Below are 25,098 nucleotides of genomic sequence, written 5' to 3'. Positions count from 1 at the left end.
GCCTCCTGTAGTACATGCAGTGCTTGAAGATACGTGGTCATGAATTCAGAACTTGTGCCATTGAAGCAAATTGTGGCCATGTTGAACTCATTTAATTGAACTAAAACAAGGTAACTAATTATTACAAATTGGCCTCGATCAAAGCCCCCGATCTACTCATGGCCAAGTTATTTTTCATTCTACGTTTAGGAGTAAAATGAAGTTTGAACGTAAGCAGCAAAATACTGTTATCGAACATCCAATGCCGCCCACTCTGCTGAGAGCAAAGTTGAGATGAATATGTAAATATGATCTGCATGCCCCCAAATTACAAAATTTACACACAGCAAAACTGAAGGAAAAAAACAGCATGAATTTTAATAAAGGATTAAAAAATCATAGCAACGTGGATGTTTGTTTGCACTAGCTCTGCATTTCGGCACTCTAATAGAGTGTGTTTATTTATGTACTGTCACTTTATACAATAAATAGGTTTAAATCAAGCAGCTTTGCCATTTTAAACATGAAAAACAGTGTCATGGTCTCATTTCATCGGAAGTACAACTTCATTTTCTACCATAAAGCAGTGTGTTCATGTTTTCACTCATGGATGTCTGACCTTAATGGACTTGAACAGGAGAAATGAAGCACAAAATATTTCCATGTAAAAGAAGGTGGAGCCACCGCGCACACCTATTATGTAATTGCCACGGATCAAAAGTAGTACAATGGTTTTTACCAGCTGAAGCTAACTTTTCTGGAAAGATCTCCCAAAAAGAACTCCCAAAACGAACTCCGTCACATTTCTGTGTGTTGACGAACGAATTAACTCCGTTCTTCGATTCTGCTTGAAGTATATCGGGGCCTTTAGTAAATGAGGGAACAAATGATTTACTTAAAATGATGGTACAAATTAGTAAAACATGCTGACGTGTTAGTAAGTCAGGGGAACAAATTGTTAATTCATTTACATATATTTATGTCATGTGCAGTGCTCTGTAGAACTGCACTTGTAGTGTACTTTACATTTTAGACGTTTTTTAACAATAATAATATAATATTAATGAAATAAAAGTTCACTTAAGTGTACTATTTATAAGAATGGTTCTTAATTCTTTCCCAGCCATTGCCGAGTTATCTTGTCTTTTATAAGAAACTTTTTGCTGCCTTTGTGTTATCATTGTAGATAGGGGGTGCTATTACACATCTGAACAAGTGCAGTATCTCCAAATCAAAACACAGGCAAAGAAGAAGCAGAACAAGCAATCTCATATGTAAGCAGATGCATATGAAAAATAATGCGAACATCAACAATAAACAGCATATAAATAAAAACGGCCTAATTTAAGACATTCAAATGTCAACCCTGGAAGTGGTTGGGACTGTGCAAGCTTTGAGGGTGTTGATGGACTCAATCTACTCAATCTATGTTTTGATCATCGTACTGAATCTGATCCAGACGTACTCTTTGGCAGTCTTTTCAGCTTTTTGCTCAAAATGTTGCTTTTTTATGGAACTTACCTACATTCAAATGTTTATTTAAAAACTAGAATATATATATATATATATATATATATATATATATATATATATATATATATATATATATATATATATATATATATATATATATATATATATATTAAAGCTGAGGGTTTTTTCATCCCTTTGATATATATTGCTCAGATGTTCATACAACAAAATACACTGGGGGCCATGACATTTTTGTGAAAATAACTAAAAATGCTGGTGTTGGGCAACTTTAAAAAGCACTCTGTATTATTGTGAAATTAAACGTTTTGCCTTAAAGTCCATTTTAAATCCTTCCTAAAGTTTTATTCTTTTGTCATGCTTTAAACAAGTGCATTTATTTTGATGTGCTGACTAAAACAGTACATGTAAATGCACATGTAAAGTACTTGATTATAATTTTAACTGTAGTGTGTTATTTGATATTACATCTGGGTTAACATATTTTCAAAGTTTTATATTGCAAGTTCATCATTACAAATGTGTAATTACAAAAATATTTAAATGCATGACATACAAGTTTCAATAGAAATTGTTTAACCATAAATGCTTATCAGTACATTCAGCAGGACACTTTAACCATATTTTATGATAGAAATAACTATGAAATTACATAAAAAGATGTACTTAAGTGGATCAAAAAAGGTATTTTAAGTTCAGCTAATGGCGTGTAATATACATTTAAACTAATACATTTAATTACCTTTTTATGTAAATGACATATGTGTCTGAAAACATCACATCCAGTTTGCACTCATATAAGTAGTTATTTTAAAAGCCTGCTACTTTTTCACAAGGGGGACCATTACGGCAAGTGTGCAGTATATTCCTCTCTGCTTTTTAGTTAGTAAAAAAGCATCCCTATCCAAACAATATTCTTACATCCTCCTGATAATACAGAGAGCTCTAAATATGCAACTAAACATAAAAGTGTAAGTGTCAGATGTTAAGTAGATGTAATTCATAACAGCTGATTTATGCATTCCAAGACTGAGAGCTTGAGAAGGCGGCACGATTTGTGAATGGGCCTGTAGAGCTGCTTATGGGTCGATATTTTATTTGCCTGTTTAGCAATACATATTTCTTGCTGTCCTACAGGTGCGTGTGTGTATATGTGGTCGCATGTGTGTTAACCTGCATTATAGCTTGTGTGAATAAGTAATAATGACGAATGGGTTTAGTCCCCTGACAGATGGTAATAGAGAATCATTTATTCATGGCGGCCATGCTGAGCGTTCTCCTACAACCTCAATAAAACCTCAATAAAACCAGAGCTAGACGACACCATCTATCACCTTCCCACTAGCGACATTTTCCTGGCATCGTCTCCAAGGCTGGCCTGCGAGGGTTATTATGGGATTGCACCCTCAACCTTGTGTCCTCTTGGAGGTTCTGGTCCCATTCGGACAGATGTCTGTAGGACCCCCCCTCCTCCATCACCGCTCATTTGACCCTGGTAATGGGGGCAGTGGCCATTTGACTGCATTTCTTGACTCAGCATTTTCAACTGGCCATCAAGTTATCTGACAGGATAATCAGTGTTTGACCCTGAGTGAGACAAAGCAACGCGACCTGCAAGCTGCTGGCAAAAGCATTTCCAAAGCATTCGTATATTTTTTAAGTGAGAGTTACTTTAAGTGGATTTTGGGAAGGCAGCTCAGGTCAGACTTTAAAGAAGCAGTCTATGAATACAGTTTGAGGTCAGATCAACTGTGTTTATGTGCTCCTATACATCCTATCTAAATGCTCTTAATGTAAGCTCAGACTGAAATGGAAGACGCTTCCTAGAGAAGCATTAATCTTGAGAATGTCTCTTTTATAGAGGCCAGCAGTGCTACCGATTGCTTGAATGCTAAAGTGTGAGTATACCGTTTAAATACACCAGCAGCATTGGAGATTGGATTTTTTAAAGCATCTATTTGAATACTTTGCATCCCCTCAGCTGAGATTTTAGCTTTTAATTATATTTTAGCTGTCATTTTTTTCTAAATTATTTAAATTACCCTGTTTTTCTAGGTGGAAGAACTACTGGATATTGTTTTTATCAAATTTTCAAACATACGAAATATGGCCTATTACATTACCATACACAAAGAACGCTAATAGGGATTGTAAGTGAGATTTGTAAAAAGACTTGTAAGACTTTCTTGTGACATTAATGCAAAAGTAATAATATGAAGTAATATTATTTTACTGATGTGAAAATAGACCTAAAGACTAAAACAGTTCTTGCAAAATACATTTTTGTGATATAAATGTTACAAAATATTATGAAGTTATTTTTTTTTACTAATTTGAAAATAAAGACTAAAGACTAAAACTTGAAATGTTCTTGTGATACTAATTTCACAATACTATTATTTTTATTTTTTATTTTTTACCGATGGATGAAAATAGAGCATATGGTAGAAAATGATTTGAATTCCTTGAATCCATCAGTAAAAATATTATTTTAGCTTTTAATGATATTTTAGCTGTAAAGTTTTCTAAATGAGCTAAATGAGCCTATTCTTCAATGTGGAAGAACTGGCTATTGTATTTAATAAATTAGCAAAAATAAGAAAATTGATCTATACACAATAAAGAATGTTAATATGGATTATAAGTGTTTTTTTTTTAAAGATGTTCTTTCAAAATACATTCTTGTGATATTAACCAAAGTAAAAAAGTAAAAAAAAGAGTGAAAGTGAAAATAGACCTAAATCTATTGCAAAAGACTTAAAAGAGACGTAAAATACACCTGACTAAAAATCTTCTTGCAAAAGATGTTCTTCTGATTTTAAAGCTACACTGTGTAACTTTTTTAGTTTATTCTTAGCTAAAAACACTTAGTTCTTTCAAAAATATATGTGCTCATTAATGTATATTTACTTCTTTCAAGTAATAAAGTATTCTCATAAGTTTATAAAATGCCATTGAAAATACATACGGGAGAGGGGTTTGAATGCCGGTCGCCATGTTGCCCCTCCATCTTGACAGTACATTAGCCAAAGAGGGACATACCCGTAAATTCAAGCTTTGCTTTTTGCGTTTTAACACTCGATGGCACTCATGGACGAGGTCGAACTGGAAGCCATGTTAATCTTGGACTAAATCGGCCACCATAGGAGTTAAAACGAAATCGGAATTGAGAGGAACAGAAACTAATATTTACTGTTAGGTCATACCTTTACACCGCTAGATGGGGGAAAATATCACACAGTGTAGCTTTAAGTTTTTTTATTGATGGATGACCCAAAATACATCCCTATCAATGTGAGGGAGCTTGTATCCTCGACTAAGTGCTTATATTACACCATTTCATGTTATAGTTGCATATTTTTATACACTGTGCATACATCTACCCAATAGGCTATCATTAGTGTAAATGCATTTTACTTGGTTTTTACAAACAGCATTCAACAGATGCTGTTGGTCGCGCGAATTGCATCTAACCAGATATAGGTCATGGGTATCCAAGCCTGTTCCTGGTGGGTCACCTTCCAGCCAAGTTTAGCTCCAGCCCTAATTAAACACTAATCAAGATCTTCGGGATCACTAGAAACTTCCAGGCATGTGTTAAAGCTAAACTCTGCAGGATTGGACACCCCTGCTGTGGGAAAAATGCCTGGGTCAGATCTAAAACTGTCAAGTATGTATTTCACTGGTAAACAGCAGCAGGTTTTTGCCTTTGTTTGCAGGTTCACCTAGGCACTGGTGAAACTTCTCGATTTCAAATCATCACAAACACACACACACACAGCTGCAGCCAATGGAGTCCATTGACCCCTAACACTCTAAGCTGAGGATCAGTGAGAAGGTGAGTAGGAGGAAAGTAGACATTTCTCATTATGGTTCAATCCACTAAAGCTCAGCTTACAACAGCCCACATGCGGTTACCCAGCCAACAGCTAAACAATACACAAGCACACAGTAGGATCTGTTGTCCGAATCAGTTAATAGCTACAATCGCCTGCTATATTTAAGGCTTTTAATTGAGTGTCAAATTAAATTAATCACAGGCCATGCCTGTTAACTTATCCAATTACTATTGCAGTATGTGCACATAAAATTAAGATAATTAAGTAATTCCATAAAATGATTAGTTCCAATCCTTGATTCTGATTGTTCAATAGCTGTGTTTTATTCACAATAATACACGGCCGCTTCACCCAATGTGTTTTGTGTATCACTGCTCAACACCCTTAGCAACCACTCTTAGAAACGTAAACATATGTTTGTTCTCTATAGCTGTGTCTCATTTCGTTAAATTTCTAAAGCTGCGTCCTCCGGAGGACCGTCCAGTGTGGGATGCAGTATACGGAGTGTCCTCAATCAGAATTAATCAAGACGTCCTTCGTAGGACACACAGGCAGGAAGTATCACGTTGCTATGCCAACACGTTCACAGCGTTGCGCTCTCATGCCAGTTAAATGAATGAAAATTAGTATGAAATGTTTGCCTTGACAGCAAAGTACTGTTCTAAACATTTAAAAAGCACTAAACACTTGTTATCATGTTTACCACAACTATGTTTGAGGTAATACAGTTTAAAAAACAAGCTTGAACCTACTTACATTTAAACACATGTACATCGCTTGCATGTACATCTTCCGGTGCCACCATTTTTTTCAAATAATATTTAAAAAAATATGACGGTTGTTAATGGCGACGCAAAGAATTGTGTTATCCGCAGCAGCGATGGCTACACCTCATGCACCCTCCAAATTCCTGTCAAAGAAGGCCGCATTTGAAGGTCGCATTCCTACTTACTTTTCTAAAATGAGAGAGCCTTGATGACACACGCAGCCTTCGAATGCGAACTCTGGAGGAAGCAGCCTTCGAAATGAGACACAGGTATTGATATTATTCATTAAAGTTCACTGTATTTTGTAGAGGAGTGAGCGAATGTATTACCTGCATTTAAATACAGTATTTTCCTTTAGGTCAGTTCTATTTTCATAATAAAAAATCAGTTTGAATGTCTGCTAGATACCATTTTCTTTAAACATTTAAGGGGTTTTCCCATGACCTGACACTGTCGGCGCCAGTCAAAGCTTTTGTCAGTTGCGCCTTGTTACCGTGTTCATAAGTTTCAGTCCTTTCAATAAAGAAATCTTCACTACTGAGTGACTCGCTTATAAAGGCAGTCTTTGCCGCCATCTAATAGCGTAATAATGTAACTTATGTTGTGGTTTACGGTCAGGAACTATTTTTTCCAGCGGAAGGATGGCTTTTTAGCAATTTTACTTCATGAAAATTGCATTGATACATATTTTTGACTTTAATATTTTATATTGTACATTTTATGAAAGCAATACGCCCCATGAAGCCGTGGTTTAACGTGAATGTAAAGCTAAGGGGTAAAGTAAGCTGTTGTTAGTCAATTCATATTCCTAACAACGTTTCTTAGCTGTTATAAATTCACTGTAAACCCCGGCTTCTTGGGGGTTAAAAATATTGCTTTATTATTATTGTGACAGATGAATGTCTTTTCAAGTCAATTATATATATATATATATATATATATATATATATATATATATATATATATATATATATTTTTTTTTTTTTCATATCATTGAACATAAGCTTCTCACTGACCTACAGCAATCCATTTTGCTCTTGTTTTTAATTTTTCCATCTGTTAGTAACCATGACAATTTCATGTATGATCTATACATGTTCGATATAACTTGTCAAATCGTCCCTTAAGAGTTAGGACTGAAGAACGGACAGCCTCTCAGGATATTGGAAATTTATGCTCTATAGGTTTCCATTCTCTCAGGTGCACACACATACACAAACAGTCTAGACAGAGGCTAAGCGGTTGTTAAAATAGAGAAATCGAATGTTGGCGCTGAAAAAGGTGGGTGTTACGACAACCTTGTGGTCTTAGATCAACATTTGAGTCAGAAAAAGAGACTGAGGGAGAGAGAAACATGGAGAAGAGGGAGGTTTTATCTTGACCTGATTTAAGATGCCAACGGTTTGTCCTCCTGTTTTACCCTCCCTCTTTTGTTTCTTTATCTTTGACCCATTCTGTTGTCCATTTCTCTTTTATACAAACCACGTTTCCCCACCCACATCTGAATACTGGATGTACAATTTGATACCACATTATATTCAATACAAAAAAATAATATTTAAACATAAAAAAAGAGATTATTGATTCCTGGGATGACAATTTTTCAGCATCAATACTCCAGTCTTCAGTGTCACACGATCCTTCAGAAATATGCTGATTTACATTTCTTAACATTTCGTAACATTTCTTATTATTATCAATATTGTAATAAACAGTATTGCTGCTCAGTTTTACTGCTATCAATATTGCTGCTAATTTTAGAATCCTTTGATGAATAGATTGAAAAAAGCATTTATTTGTAATAGAAATCTTTTCGAGCACCATTTAATACATAAAAAGAGAGACCTTTTTGCCTCTGATGTTTCAATAGTAAATACATAAAGTGCTTTCAAGTGATATCATTAAAACCTTAATTTGAACAATCTGTCATATTTCCAGCGCAGGTTTTGAAGTCTATCGTATGGCGCTTTAAAACACAGGAACCCTTTTGTGCCTCTGATCTGCTCTTCTCTTCTGCAGTACATAAAGACTGTCGCTAAAAGTGATTAAGGCTTTTCAAAGTGGAGTGAAAATGCCGAATATTGATCGTTTTACAGAAGCAGGGACTGCCTGCAGTTTCCGTTGGCTGGAGTGCGTTGGCGACAGGATTCAGATTGGTGCGATGCGTGAGTGTGACTGCCTTTGATGCTAAAGTGTTTGCGCGTACCTGTGTGTTTCTGTGCACGTGATGCTTTTTCATTGCTTATTTCTCTTCTTCCTTCTCTTTCCTCAATCCTGTAAAACACTCCAATCCAATAAAATGCTGTTGCATCTCCCGTCTAGCCCAGATTGAACAGGAGAAACAGGTGTGGTCTGTCTGTGATCAGCCTTGTTAAACACACTGCAGCCCATGTTGATCAGAACGCAGGCACTGTCTGCACAGACAGAATATCTGATTAAATCCATATTCCCTCGCCACACTAGAATGCATCGCAACAGATATTGTGCCGCCGTCCTTTATTTCAGCACCACAAAATACCAGCATGCACTGGGAAACGTGTGGATTTGTGCAGATGAAAAGAGTGCACACAAAAAGGTCAACACAATTAAGTGGATTAGCCCCCAAAAAAGCTGCAGCTGATTCAATCACAGCAGTCTTCTCCTCCCTAAACACCTGGCAAGTTACAGTGGTCAAGCTGGAGGTGTTAGCAAAAATATTTATTAACCAATATTGCTTGGGAATGTAAAAAGCTACGTCTGTAAATTTTTCCATGTGTTCTTGATATTAGGGGAGATCAGGTCAAAATGAGCCATGGAATAATCCATCGCTTGTTTCTAGGTGGTCAGTGAGAGAATTTTTCTGTCTGTGGTGAAGGATTTGTAAGTTATTTGTATCCAAATATTAGTTTGGTTCCTCCAGGACATCGAGAACATTTATGTAAGAGATTGTTCAGATATGGTTGTTGCATAGGTTGTAGGGTAAGATGAGCCGCTCATGACCATATGATACATAGGCTTACAGCTTAAAGAACATAAAATAGAACAAAATAAAGTTTTGGATCAGTCAGAAAGGGATTAATACTGTAGTGACATTAAAGACATTTATAATGGTAGAAAAGATATATACAGTTCTTGTCAAAAGTTGACAGTTTGAAGTTTTTCAACATTCACCTTTTCTACAAAAATGTTAAGCAGCATAACTGTTTTCTGAATTTATAATAATTTTAATAAATGTTACCTGAGCACCAAATAAACATAATAGAATGATTTCTGAAGGATCATGTGACACGGAAGACTGAGTAATAATGCAGAAAATTTAGCTTTCCATCACTGGAATAAATTACATTTTAAAATATAAACAAGTAGATAACTGTTCTTGTAATTCGTAATATTTCAACAATATTACTGTTTTTATTTTGTGCTGTATTTTTGATGAAATAAATGCAACCTTGGAGGCAGAGTGTAGGCGGGAACTTATTTGCATATTCATGCTCATATTCATGCATATTTCTCTGTATGCTAAATGAGACAAGGGTGTAGAGTTGCATTCAAGCTAAAAGATGAGTTTAAAGGGATAAAAGGGATTTGAACAGCAGGGGAACTGTAAAAAACCCTCTTGAAAAACCTATCGTCAATTATTCCTTATACACACACAGCTGTTCTTATATAAATTAGTCCAGGGAGACAATTTATGTTTTGACCACTGCATGCTGGGAAATATGTGGCAGCACTTCTGCTCTTAGCCATCTGTTGAGTGGACACGACTCAAATGAAATGCTGCCACCCACATGCTGTGATGGTATCGATACTCTCACCTCCTCACGCTTCATCCATCTCTCCAGAACTCTCCGTCAGTGGGAACATCACTGCATCACACTGACTAATGAACATTGATAACCCTCGAGGAGGACAGTGGGTAATCCCGGGAGCATGTCGAGAAAACAGGGATCAATAAACGCTGCTTAATAACTGTCTATCTCTCCAACCGCTAACACTGTTGACCATTTGGTCAAAACAGCAGTCCCCATGCAGCCTTTTTTTCTTCATTGTCAAATTTAATTGAATCATTTTTTAAAGCATTTTTTTGTTTTATTGCATTTGTGTGAGGGGAAGAAGGTGCATTTAAAGTATGAGACTACTACTGAATTTTTTTGCTATTTTTCTCTTTTTTTCCCATACTAAATTATATTATCTGAACAACAAATGTGTCCCAGTTTTGCTTAATGGACTCCATTCATTTGTGTCAAATCTCAAGGCAATGGAATGAAGCATGATTACAGAATGATCCAAATCCATTTTCAATTGTAACGCTTCTTTGTTTTAAAAATTGTAATATCCTTTCAGTTTATTTCCAGGTATTATTTAAATTAAATCCCAGATTTTCAATGTGACCTCAGACTTTCAGACCCCAATGTACATGTACAAATGTATCGCCTTCAGCTAAAGTTCTTCTCGCCACATAGACTTAATTAAACTACTTTGTACCCTTCGTGATGGACAGCAACAAGAGACTGGTTTTAAATATAGATTAGCTCACCTTCTCAATATTGACACCATTTATCTCTGTTCTTTAACTCAAAAAGTTAAAACCGAAGACAATCCAAAAGCTTTACCTACACACCTATGCTATTTCGTCCAATCTATACAGTAGCCTCTGCAAAGACAAGCTAGAAATGGGTTTTATTGAGTAAAATACAACAAGGCAGTGAGAATGAAATTGAAAGATCAGGCCAGTGAATTGCCTTGTAATTGCTAACAAACCAACAGTTGTGTGTACATGTGTGTGTGTGTGTGTGTGTGTGTGTGTGTGTGTGTGTGTGTGTGTGTGTGTATGTGTGTGTGTGTGTGTGTGTGTGTGTGTGTGTGTGTGTGTGTGTGTGTGTGTGTGTGTGTGTGTGTGTGTGTGTGTGTGTGTGTGTGTGTGTGTGTGTGTGTGTGTGTGTGTGTGTGCTACCACAGTGATCTGGCTGCCATGTGAACATACTTTTAGCTGTGTTAAGATGCTGTAGAGCATGGTTAAACAAAACATTTAACTGTAAAACACATACACCCAATTGTTTACTTAGCTATAAATGAAGACATATAGCACTTTTATTGGTTTTATATAAGGCTAATTATTACGTAATAGTAGATAGTAATAGCCTGACAAGCCAGACCCACATCAAGATGTTTGGTCTGGAAACTCACCATTGACAGGGCTCAATCCTTGGGGCGGGATAAACGGTTGTCTTTTAAACTCCCTCTGCACGCGATAGGATACGGTACACAACCAACCAGAGCAACGAAGGTGAAGCGGAGCTCGTTGAAAGATTAAACTTTCGCCATATCCGGTCGGCCAAATTTAAAACACATCTTCCTTATTTAAGAATGATTTCAGTGCCGTTCTTTGTTTTTTTCTCAAAGAAAAGCTTAACTCAAGTCTCCCAGAGTCGCGGTCAAAGCCGATTCGAAAGACCGCGTTCATTCTTTTTATTACAAGAAGCACGCAACTCGGCCGTCATTATGTTAAGCCCGCCCACCGACTCTATACACGATGTGATTGGCCTGACCAGAGTTAGCTTTTTCCAGCTCAGAAGTCTATTGAGAGTTGTTAGACTACACTCACGGCAAATTAGATTTGGTGCCGCTAGGGTGCGTCTAGATTTCTAAGCTAACGTAATAGTGCTGACTATCCCAAAACCCTGCCACTAGAATAAAACTTTTGGCATTTTATACATTTAATTGAATTTAATTAATAAAAAAGCCATTTCAAACAAGCTTCTGATTAGTTAACTCTCTGAATAATACAGTGTGTGCATGTACAGTAGGAATAGATTGAGCTATTGATTAAGGCAAATGAACACAAGCACTTGTTAATTTTAGACACTCAGGCAATGTCCTTAACTGCCCTGAATTTATATGAAGTAAATCATAATTTTACCATATATAAAACTACACAGGCCAAGCTGTTTCAACACCATTTTTAAAGGGGTCATATAATGGAGAAAAAAAAATCTAATTTTCCTTCCTCTTCGGGAATAAGTTCTGTCAGGACCATTATCATCAAAGATGATTGACATCCATGCGAATCCATGCAGCCTAGCTTGGATAAGACCAGGGAGAGCAGCGATAACCCTGAGGGTAAACAGAACAGAACCAGCCAAAATTTACTGCAGATATCATTGATGTTCATTATTTTAATATACAATATCACTTGTGAAATTAGTCTGATTCGCAAGGTAATTAGAAGGCCAAATCCTGACTGGACGAGAGGACGAGCTGGGGATGGAGGAGCGTAATTAGCTCCTAAACAACACAATAAGATTCTGATATAGATGGACCTTATATGAACGCTGTGTCGTTGAATTATAGGCAGACGTGGATCGGCTGAGAGTTAGCTGATGCAAGCTTGACTGACGTAACCTGCCAGAACCAGACGCATAGCCAGACCTTCAGACTTTTTTGCAGTTTTCATTGGCCGAGGACCGCCCAAGAGGACATTTTGACTGACGTGTAATGCAACCAACCACAGTTTAGGGGTGATGTTTAGGGGCGTGAAAATGTTAAGTCAATATCCCAGCAATAACATACCGGCAGCGCGCATCTATGAATTATTCATTCAAAAACGTTGTGCATTTTTACTGCAACAGTGGAGCTGTGAACTTCACATACTTTTGAAAATCCATTGCTTGGTTGATCCTGGTAAGCGCTCATAGTCACAGTTGTAAACAAGACAGCGTTCTTCTTCCACAAGGGAGTTTGGCGTCACAGCATTTGTTTCCAGGCAGACCGTTAAAGAACGCAACACACACAACATCCTGTAGAATTCATCAGATGACGACTTCGAAAATCCTGAAGAGTTTCCAGAAAAGTGTGCCGTATGCATCAGACGTTCAGTCAACGCTCCGTTACTAAAGCTACACTTGATTTCAGTGACATATTCAAACTTTCAGAACTCTTTGTGAACTATATTGTCGCCCAGCTGTAATCTGCTAAAAACAAGGCATGAAGATATTGAGGTATTCTGCACTTTAACAACACAACTGCTTTGAAACAATGCATGAAAAAAGCTATATAAATAAAACTGACTTGACTTGCAGACCAACTTTTTTTAAAAAACTAATTTCACATTTGTGACAATATAGTTGGCTAAATTAACACATGGGGGTGGAGGGACAGAATTATAAAATGGGGCTGCTGCAAGGCTACGGGATAGTGTACAGTCAGCAGATTGTTAAGAAAAAGAAACCTCCTGAGGGTGATACAAGGCCCCACTGTGAAATTATCCAGATTATTATGCAGCTACTTGCCACGTAAGTAAATAATAGAACACAAAATATTAATCTGACATATTTTATTACCTCAAGATGTTTTGCAGTACCTGCTAGAGCAATCTGTCATCATTTGTAGCAGTTGCTGTTGTGGAAAAGCATGACTGCTAGATGGCGCAATTGAAGAATCAGAATTGAGTACTGCATGCAGGGAGCCATGTAAAAATATTAATGATTCATTCATGGTTCTGCACTAACCAATAGAACCCTTATAATCAGGAAAGCTGTCTATACTAGATATCGACACGAAGCGACACAAAAAATGAAGAAAAACAAGATAACGTATTTACACATTACTACACATACGTAATATAGTAATAACATTAAATTGTACATAATTACAAGTAACTATGCCTTAACCAAACACTAACCCTAATCATAACTCTATAATAAGTGCATTTAGCTAATTAAGAAATTGATTATTAGCTTATTTGAGTAAGTACAATGTAAGTATGTCATGTTAAAATAAAGTAACCAGATTATGTTAGTCTAGCTAACAGTAAGTCTGGGGTCTGTTTCCACATTCAGCTATTCCTTTCTAACAGTTTGTTATGCAGACATTGCAAAGTGGCTGTTACTGAAGAATGGAGAAGTGCACACTATTGTGGAGCCAAAAGACAACCTGCAACCCAAAAGTGTCTGCACTCAAAGAGGGCATTCACAAGTCTTAAAGGTCAGCTAATAAAGCAGCAAGACTAAACCATTAGGACGCAAAATATAACTAAAACTACAAGTTAAGTGCAAACCTTGACAAATGATAAATGGATGTCAGGAGAACAATGACAATAAATAAATAAATATGTATAATAACCCCTTTACAGAGTTTACATTCTCTCTCTGTCTATTTCATCTTCCACTGCTTAATTCCGTATTGCAGTGTGTTCATTGTCAAATGTTTGCCTTGTCTTTTGTAAAAGATAGAGAAGATGTTTTTGAGAGATGCTTATGAATTGCTTTTCAAAGCTAAAGTGCATGCTTCAGGAGTCTTTTGTGATTTTTTTAAACCAGAAAATATCTATTATGCAATCATACTGAATATGTTATTGATCTTGCTTGCTTGTCAAACTGACAGAACTGGCTCTCAGTTTTATTTCCAAACCAGATACACAGTGCTTGCTCGTTCACAATAGATACCTACAATGCTAATGACCGCTCATCAGCGCTATTTCATCCTTATTACGGGCCAATCAGTATGGAGCATTTTGTCAGTCTACTAATTACAGGCCAATCAGCTTAGTGCGTTTTGTTGAACCACTCATTAGGAACCAATCAACTCAGTGTGCTTAGCTGAACTACCCAGAGATTCTGCCAGTTGTAGCCCATGGTTTGACCTATCAGTCCTGTCCATCAGCTCCCAAATGAACATGAAGGGATCAAAGGCGGAACTGTGTGAGGCATATCCAACGTGGCCCAACCTAATTATGACTGATGCTATGCCAAGCCAGATGACTTTAGCATTTGACTACAATGAGCATGGTGACAGCTGGCAGTACACCATATTTGATACACAGGCGTAATATTTATGACCACCTTCCTAACATTGTGTTGGTCCCCCTTTTGAGGCATGGACTCCACTAGACCCCTGAAGGTGTGCTGTGGTATCTGGCACCAAGATTTTAGCAGCAGATCCTTTAAGTCCTGTACGTTGCAATTTGGGGCCTCCATGGATCGGGCTTTTTTTGTTCAGCACATCCTACAGATGCTTTATTGGGTTGAGATCTGGGGAATTTGAAGGCCAAGTCAACACCTCAAACGCGTGCTCCTCAAACCCTTCCTAAACCATTTTTGCTTTGTGACACATTATCCTGCGGAAAGAGGCCACATCCACCAGGGAATACCGTTTCCATGAAAGGGTGTACATGGTCTGCAACAATGATTAGGTAGGTGGTACGTGTCAAAGTAACATCCACATGGATGGCAGGACCCAGGGTTTCCAAGCAGAACATTACCCCTTCCGGATTGCCTTCTTTAAAAAACAAGATTCATAAGACCAGGCTAACTTCTTCCATTGCTCTGTGGTCCAAGGTCTGATGCTCACGTGCCCACTGTTGGAGCCTTTCGGCGGTGGACAAGTGTTGGAGCCTTTAGGGGCGGCAGTGGCTCAGTGGTTCATGTAGATTGTCTACAAACCAAATGGTTGGTGGTTCAATCCCCGGTTCCACCTGACCAAGTGTCGAAGTGTCCTTGAGCAAGACACCTAACCCCAGCTGCTCCCGACGAGCTGGATGGCGCCTTAAATGGCTGACATCGCCGTCTGTGTATGAATGGGTGAATGTGAGGCAAAATGTAAAGCGCTTTGGATGGCCATAGGGTCTGTTAAAAGCGCTATATAAATGCAGTCCATTTACCATTTACAAGTGTCAGCATGGGCACCCTGACTGGTCTGCACCTTAATAGCATTAACTTCTTGAGCAATTTGTGCTACAGAAGATCGTCTGTTTGATCGGACCACAAGGGCAAGCATTTGCTCCCCACGTGCATCAATGAGCCTTAGCCTCCTTGCAGACTGGAAACACCCCACAAGAGCTACAGTTTTGGAGATTTTCTGACCCAATCATCAGCCATCACAATTTGGCCCTTGTCAAACTCGCTCTCGCTCTCAACTTTGAGGACAAAATGTTCACTTGCTGGCTAATATAGCCCACACACTAACAGGTGCCATAATGAATAGATCATCAGTGTTATTCATGTCATCTTGTCATAATGTTATGCCTGACCGTTGTATACTGGCCATGTTGACACACTGCAGGTGAATACAGGGATTCATGGGTCCCACATCATTACAGCTGGTGTGCACACACACATACAGGGTCCACATGTAACACTTGCCAAACGGAACTACAAGTAGAAATAGGAACTGCAGCATTACATGGAATAAAAATACCTGCAAGAATAACCTTTTTAGCCTTGCTGATGTAAGTGACAGCTTGTTATCCGTCAATCTGACACGTCTTGCCTATCTTCTAGCAGCTTATATCTTTCAATGGAAGAGTCAGCATCATAGAATATGATGTTTATTTCGCAACAGTTATTTCTTTCATTAAATTACAAAAAAAGTAAATAAAATCACAATGTATTTTTATAGTTTTAAGGAGAGACAGAGACAGAGTTAGGCTGTGTATGATGCTACAAGTGACACATTATAATCAGTTTGACTGGTATTTTGTTTTCTTGTAGTTAATTGTTGGTTCCTTGTGATTATATTTTTTTAACTTATGTTATGCCATTATAGTAAGTAAAAAAAAAAACATGCATAAGGATAATATACTGTATATATTTAGTAAGATAAAATAATGTTCAAGCCAAAGGCACATGCTGGCTCTACAATGGGTTGAGTTTTAGATATATTCTCTAAGTCTCTTACAGACAGAAATGCTACAGTAAACAGAACAAAACATATTTCAGTTAACACATCACTTTATATACCCTCCCGGGCAGAGACCATGAGACCCTGCATTGTTGATCTGTATTCTGCTGGTTGCGGCACATGGACTCGATGAGTCTGAACCCTGTTCATTTGTATTCACGTGACTGTAGCTCAGCCTCAATTCCCCCCATATTCAAGACTAGACTCTGTAGCACTAACAAGAAGTCTTTGCTTGCGAGCAAGGTGGTGGCGTGGCTTTCTTCAGCACCCTGTCAAGATAAAATCACCCCAGACAATCTCAGGCCTTTCCTATTCCGCCTGTCGGTATGCCGCATGGAAGTTGTAAAAATGCCAGATTCTTTTATTGAGGCGCTGGTAATTGTCCTGGCAGTTTAATCGTGCCTTTACAAAAGACGGCGGAATGACGGGCCGTTAACATAATGAGCAGCTCTGTCACCTCCTCCTGTGCTTTCTTTGCCCGCTCCACGAATGTGTGTGTGTGTGTGTGTGTGCGCTTTCCTTTATCTAAATCCAAAAAGGTCTCCATTTCTTCTCTCCAGATGATAGGGGTGGAACGGATCCTGTGCAACAAGCCGACTGAATGGATGACTGACTCTAAATGAGCTCACACCAAGGGTGTATATTTCAGATCTGACCCCACACATGCACACACATATAGGCCTATATATATTGTCAGGTGTGCAGATACGATACCAGACTAGGACTGGGCGGTATGACAGCGGAAATGTGTCAACCGGTGGATTCCGGTATATGCCGCAGTACATATATCCATGGACAGGGGTATGAGGAGGAAGAGCATGTTCATTTTCTCTTATATAGCCTCTTATTTGAAACTGTAGCTGTATTGTTTTATGCTGTCTAAAAAAGGAGTACAACGAGTTTCCACTTGCAAATGGAGAATTGCTAGATTGTGTTAGAGGATTGTACAATTTGAGTAAACCCAGCAAACATTTATTGACAGATAAGAAAACTAGATCTGCTCACCAAGACTACACTACTGCAAATAAATTACATAGTTGAAGAGCTGTAATTAAATGATTATAGAATGAAAAATGTACAGCAATATCCTTAGATCTCGTATGGATCTATGAATAACTTAAATGTCAGGGAATGTTTAGATTTTATAGTTCCTCCCAGAAGGTGAGAGTTTGCTGCTCACGCCTGATTTCTAATATTTCTACCAACACCCTCATGGCATTTTGCAACTATTTTAATTTTTGGCCAATTGGTGGCAAATATGATCCCGTTCAACCTGCCATCCGCTTACTCCCCACTTAGAAATAAGTTGGTGGATCTTCATGGTTGTAAAAAACTGAGTTTTTATTCAAATCAACTTGGATGTGTACTTTCAAAACCACCAAGTCATAAAATATCTACGTTTTCTCACGAGGGTTGATTTCTACTCTCTGATAAAATCAACAGCATAAAAGGACTGTAGGCACGCAGCACTGCTGAAAGTTTAATTAAAAAAGAAACAATTAAGTCTAATCTTGTGATCCTGTGATAACAAGCTTTAATGTTGTGACACTTCCTACAGTATCATTCCAGACAGATCTAGATGTGTGAAAATCTTCAACATTTTTTATTCATAATATATGACATTGCTAAAATCAGAAGTTGATGATGAGGTTGTGGTTACAAAGGTGTTAGGTAAAATATAAGTTGATGGCACAATTCTGTCATCATTTACTCATCCTCATGTTGTTGTAAAGCCATTAGAATTTAGTTCATCTTGAAAACACAGAAAATAAATAAAGGTTTTTAATGAAACCTGAGAGTTTACCATATTTTATAACTTTACTCTGATAAATTATATTTGATAATTTTTTTTTCATTTTTTTGTGAATTCTTTTGGCCTGATACCTCATACCCTCGCAAAATGTATTGTGTTTCACCAAGAGAAATTGTGTTTACTCGCAAAATGTTTCATCCCCTGAGGTAAAATTGCATTTACTCACAAAAATGTTGTGTGCTTTGCAAGCGAACACACTTTTTCCTCAGGGAACGCAAAATATTTTGCGTGTAAATGCAATTTTCCTGTGAGAAACACAAAACATTTTGCGAGTGAATGCGGTGGAACGCGAAACATTTTGCGAGCAAACGCATATTTCAGATTTTTCACTATACGGTTATCGTGGCCAGAAGAATTCACGGTAACAAAATATTACAATACCTATAGAAATCTTGGTATCAAATATGCTTAACAATAGATTTAGCATACTCGCTTGACATTCAAGAACAAACCTCAAAGGAATTCAATTTTCCTTGGAGGAATGCAAAAACATTCCTCCACAAAGGGATTGAAAGTCCATGGAACCAAAACTTTGATGCTTTTTTTCAAAAAAGTTTATAAATATATTGTAAAAATAATCCATATAAATTGAGCAGCTCAATCCAAGGCTTCTGAAGAGACAATCACTTTATGATGTTTCTTAAAAAACTAAGTTCGGGAGAAGCACGTTCAAATGATCTACCTAATCATGATGTCATTCCAACCAGCTGTCAACAATCAGTAATCAACATGTCTACCAATCAGCTCAAGTGGAGGATCACATAAATACCCAGTCAACTCACCAACGTTCCTTGACAAAGTTTGCAGCATCCCTCCACCACCCCTTCTACCTCACACGCACCTGGTTAACTTTCCTAACCAGAAATACGGGGGGAGTACTCTGGGTTCGGGCCAAATACCGAGCTCGGAGCCCTCTCCTCGGACAGCACGCCAAATACGCATACCATTTATTCTATCTGAATTATTTGTAAGTGTGAACTCGTGAAATATGATTTAACCAACACGATCTCATGGTAATGCATATCAATAGTACGAGTGTGAAATATTGTGGAATGTATACGAGATTGAGTTTGAAATGAGTTTTGGCGTGCAAATGCTACGCAGTTTTTTGCTTGCATATAATACGCACTTTATGGCGTGCATATGACACGCTCTTGGGTAGGATTAGGGTGGTGGGTTCGTACATATAATACGCCATAAAGTGCGTATCAAATGCACGTAAAAAAACGCGTAGCTGATGCACGCCACATGAGATTGTACACTCACACTTTTTTTTACGCATTTTCGTGAGATCGGGCTCGATTTAATTGAGCCTTTTTTAGCAGAGAACCAATGAGGTTTGTTCTTAAATGTTAAGCAACTAGGCTAGAACTATTGTTTACCATATTTGATACCAAGACTTCCATAGATATCGCATTATACTGTGAATTCTTTTGGCCATGATAACGGCGTAGTGAAAAATCTTATATTGTGACAGCCCTGATGTCAATGTTTTGGGATTCTCCTGTAAATGTTTTGCGTTCCCCCCGAGAAACTTTGCATTCACTCGCAAAATGTTTTGTGTTCCTCCGAGTAGAGTTTGGTCACAAAACTTTTCAAGTTCGCGAAACATTTTCCGAATGAACGCAATTTTTTTCTGAAGAACAGAAACGCATTGACTAATACTTTTTCCATGTCCATTTAGGGGCTCCGTCAAATCCAATTTTAAATAATGTGAGACTTTTTAAAAAATATCTTGATATTTATTTTGTATGAATATACTATTAATATAAATAAAACAGAAAATATCAGAAAAAAATACTTACATCAGGTCAATAAAAAGATAAAATAATTAAATGAAATGCACCCTTAATTCACTAGACTACCTAAAAATAGTCATTTCCACATGGCTATTCGACAGGTAAACATTTTGTTGTTGCATTTCTAGCAATAATTATTATACTTCTGTATATAATTATTATAGTTTTTCATGCCAAGATATAAGATTTGGTCATAGCGCCCACCTTTACACCAAGTTCTGCGTGATGAGTCCTTTATTGAGACACAGCTCTCTCTGTCTACACATTACTACCTACTTCTCCTCGGCTGAATCAAGTCAATCCCAGTCAATATTCACTCTTAAGGGACAGCTAATTAAAAAGTCGCCCCAAAAATTTGAGCTGAAAGAATAGATTAAGAGATATATGCTGAGGATAATTAGCAGGGTGAAGACAGAGAACCTGGACAGGCCATTAGGGGAGGGGAGGGACCATTCACATCAATGCTGGTGAGAAACAGCAGCCGTGCCAGAATAAATTCATATCCCAGCAAGGTGCAATGAACAGCACCGCATAATGTAATCTGCCACAATTCAAGGTTACTAAATGTGCGGCTAACAAATTTATTCAATCCCCCAAGAGCTTAAAGGGCTAAATGAGCATTAGTCTAGGAAAGGTGGAATTCATTTGCCTTACATGCATGAATTTCACATATTGTTAACTGTTGGAAATTACATAATGATCACTTGTATTAACACTATGAGAAAGGGTAATTCGGATTTGCTCAGACTCGGAACTAGAATGAGCACTTCAAAAAATGTAATGCGAAATTTTAGGCTTATAATTTTTTTTTCCCATTCATAACAATAACTTAGATATTTTGCTTCCACGTGTGAAATTTTTATAGACTACTGTATAAGATTTGGTAGCAAAGTTTCTTTAAATGATTACACTGCAACAAAACAGTTGACAAACCCATTAAAGTTTCTCCTTGGACTGGCACCGTGATGGCTGTCAAAGTGAAGTGTGACACAGAAGGACACAAACCAATCATCGTTCTTGAATATCCCCTGAAGGAGAGGACGCTTCGCAGTTTGACCCAAAATATTTGCTGGTAGCAGTATACTGCATTTCTAAAAGAGGCAAAATGCACACATGCTGACTTCTAAGTGCTAAGAATAAAATGCCCCACAAGGAAAGTAAAACGGCTTAATAAACATACTGAAGATGTCTTAATGAAAGTGTAAAAATGGTTTGGGTTACTTTTGGGTAAGGAGAAATATCATTGGAGAGAAGTCAACGGAAATCCCTAACCATGACAGAAAAACAAATGTGCGAAAATCAGTTCAAAAGTGTCACTCCATCAATGACGGTATAAAATGTGCCTCTGGCCGTCTAGCTGCGTGGTGTCTATATGTCTTTTGTCCTCTGCATGTGAACCCAGTGTGTGTGCGTGTGTGTGTCCTGGCAAACCCTACGTTATGAAGACAAAATGGACCTATGCACAAAGATGGTAATAGTCCTTGTGGGGACATTGTTTTTTTTGAAAATGTTATTAAAAAGGATCTGTGATAGGTAGGAGTAGGGTTGGGGTTAGGGGATATAACAGTTTGTATAGTATTAAATTCATTATGTTTATGGAAAGGTCCCCATAATTCATGGGAAAACAGTGTGTGTGTTTTTCTGTGTGTGTGTGTGTGTGTGTGTGTGTGTGTGTGTGTGTGTGTGTGTGTGTGTGTGTGTGTGTGACATGTTTTTGTGACATGAGGACACAAATGTGTATAATGACATGGGTATGACAGGTATTACAAGGAGAGGGTGACTTATGAGGACATCGGCCATGTCCCCACTTTTCAAAATCCTTATAAATCATAAAGGAGGAGGTATTTTTTAGAAAGTAAAAATGCAGAATGTTTCCTGTGATGGGTAGGTTTAGGGCCAGGGACAGTGTAAGGGGATAGAAAATATGGTTTGTACAGTATATACACCATTACACCTATGGAATGTCACAAAAACAAACGTGTGTGTGTGTGTTTGTGTGTGTGTGTGTGTGTGTTTGTGTTTTTGTGAAATATCAGGACACAAATGTGTATAATGACATGGGTATGACACGGGTATTACAAGGAGAGGGTGAAATATGAGGACAGATGTCCCCACTTTTCCAAATGCTTAGAAATCATACAGGAATTTTTTTTTTTTTTAGAAAATAATTTTTTTTTCTGTGATGGGTAGATTTAGGGGCAGGGCCAGTGTAAGGGGGTAGAAAATACGTTTTGTACGGTAAAAAAAACATTATGCTATGAAATGTCACCACATTTCACAAAAACAAACGTGTGTGTGTGTGTGTGTGTGTGTGTGTGTGTGTGTGTGTGTGTGTGTGTGTGTGTGTGTGTGTGTGTGTGTGTGTGTGTGTGTGTGTGTGTGTGTGTGTGTGTGTGTGTGTGTGTGTGTGTGTGTACTTCAACCTGAATGCACACTGATTCATGGGGACTAAATTGAGGTCCCCATGATGAAAAAAGCTGATAAATCATATAGAAATAGGTGTGGGTGTGTGGTGTGGGTGTGTGGGAAAGAGAGAGAGAGAGAGAGAGAGAGAGAGAGAGAGAGAGAGAGAGAGAGAGAGAGAGAGAGAGAGAGAGAGAGAGAGAGAGAGAGAGAGAGATGGGTAACACCTTAAATCAGTAAAATTTCAGGTTCAAATACAGATTGAATATTGATTTTTTTTAGCAAACCAAGCAAAATTGCAACTGAACTTGACAGATAATGTATCTTTGTTGTATGTAAAAGAAAGCTTTGCCATTTTCATAATAACTGCGTGTGTTCCACCGAAAAAAGGGCATGTCTTTTGTAGCAAAATAGAGGATGACAAATTTCCTGTTTAAAGTAAATTATCTGCATTATTTCAGATAATCGTCAAAGATACATTTTTGGAAGGAAGTTGCATTCAAAATCCACTAAAAAATATGAAGGCGCAAGTTTGAATGACAGGGCGCTTCTGGTGACGATAATGTCCTGTGTGGGGAGTTTTCGCACACACCCCACCACACACCACCCATTCACTTTCTGACATTCTCTCTTTGTTCCTGTTTAAGTTTGTGTGATATATAAAACATCGTGACGTTCACATTTATCTAATAAATGTAACCCATTTATGTCCCATATTCAATGTGGGAATTTTAAATCTAAAAGCACTAAATGAAGCGTGACTCTAGCAGTAATGCCTCAGCAAGGCTTTTAAACAGTACTAGGGTAAGATAGAACTGTCATCATCAATCAGAGTTTTCTTTCTGTTCAACATGCCAAGAACGCTTCCCTTAAAACGTCTGCTTTCAGCCTGTTGCCCGATGCACAAGAGCTTCTCTTGAGAATGTTTGACAAAACGAAGTCTCAGTGGAATACACAAATGAAACGACAGTACGACAGGAGCCAGCGGCATGGGGTCTAGTTAGGAGGTATCCTTCGCAAACGTTTTGACAAGAGCTCATGACTCCACAGTCTCAGGCTGCTGGCTCTTCATAATTCTTTGAAGACATTTGCATAACTGCAGTAGGATGCGTCCTGCGCTCTACCTGCGGACCGCGCGAGATGCCACGGGGACGCGCACAGCTTGACGGACAGCGTGTCAGGCTGCTGCTGCTGCTGCTGCTTTAATGATGAAGGTAATGTGCCGTGAACTAGCGCATTAAATGCAAGAGACAGGTAATTTTAACACACAGACATAATCACATTAGTAGGTCATCCGATCCGTTTCATTTGGTGTGCCAAACATGATAATGACACTTATGTGCGCACTGACAATATCGTAAATCAAACCAGAAACAATGTCCCAACAGCTTATAAACACCGCAACTTTTCGATGGAATAGCATATAACGACATTACAATCCCGAAATAAACAAGTTAAAGTTTAAATGCAGCGACACGGTAAAGATGTTTCGTGCGTCTGCGGGAAAAGAAGGGATTCATCATTCCCTTCACATCCGCAACAGCTGCAACTGAGCTCATCCTCCGTTCCCCCCAAATCAGCAGAATTAATCGGAGGAAAACTCACCAAAAATTGCCAGCTGGAACAAGTAGAGCCCGATGAGGTCCATCCTGCTTAGAGCCAACAATTTCGAGGCAGTAAAAGACTTTCGCGCCTGCCCGTGTCCACTGGCACCAAAGTTGTCCAGAAAACGTCGTAGCCTACTGCGTTCAGTGCTGCTTTCCTCCAAAAATGCGAGGCGCAATCCAAATCATTTCATAGGTACAGAGCACGTCGAGAATCATCTTTTATTCCCCAGCAAATCTGGCGCCAGATGAGGGAAACAGTTGCGCAAAATCAGTGTCACGAAACGGCACTATTTCATTAACAAGTTTGGATGCTGCGTTAATAACCTCATTAGTACTCGAGATACTAATTAAAAAGCGGTGTTGGTCTTTCGGAGTAAATTCGGCTGTTTTTCGCGTGATGCTGCGTCTCTGTCTAACTCCTGAGCGCACGAGAAATGCACTGACACCGAATCACTGGACGCGTAAGAGCACTGCGCTCTGCCCTCCAACTCCACTGACAGCTGAGGAGAGCAAACGTGAGGAAACCGAGTGCAATTAAATGCCATACTTGCTCTCTGATCACTCTTAGTAACAGAAAAGCGATTTTTTCATTGACTTCCAAATTTTACAATTCCATCACGTTTCTTTATTATACAATTGAAGTTTTCAAATACAAAGAAATATGAAAAAGTAATTTCCTGGATTACGAGGATGGATAGGATCAGGAATGAGTACATCAGAGGGACAGCACATGAGAGATGATTT

The 25,098-nt window shown here is 38.1% G+C and overlaps 1 protein-coding gene across 2 annotated transcripts in view; it reads right to left on the bottom strand.

Annotated features, from left to right (window-relative positions):
• Positions 1 to 25,098, bottom strand: part of gfra4a (GDNF family receptor alpha 4a) — a 287,628-nt gene that overhangs the window by 120,539 nt on the left and 141,991 nt on the right. The window contains exon 1 of one of the 2 annotated variants that reach the window (XM_067421641.1): positions 24,353 to 24,843. The exons of the other annotated variant lie outside the window; for it this stretch is intronic. Within the exon in view, the coding sequence (XP_067277742.1) occupies positions 24,353 to 24,395 (43 nt within the window). The 5' untranslated portion in view covers positions 24,396 to 24,843. Of the gene's footprint in view, positions 1 to 24,352; positions 24,844 to 25,098 lie in introns of those variants that run through there. 2 annotated transcript variants of the gene reach the window in all.

This window comes from Pseudorasbora parva, chromosome 17, assembly GCF_024679245.1.
Source record: "Pseudorasbora parva isolate DD20220531a chromosome 17, ASM2467924v1, whole genome shotgun sequence".
Taxonomy (NCBI): domain Eukaryota; kingdom Metazoa; phylum Chordata; class Actinopteri; order Cypriniformes; family Gobionidae; genus Pseudorasbora; species Pseudorasbora parva.
Note: the sequence above shows the minus strand (reverse complement) of the source record. Positions and strands in the feature narration are given on the sequence as shown.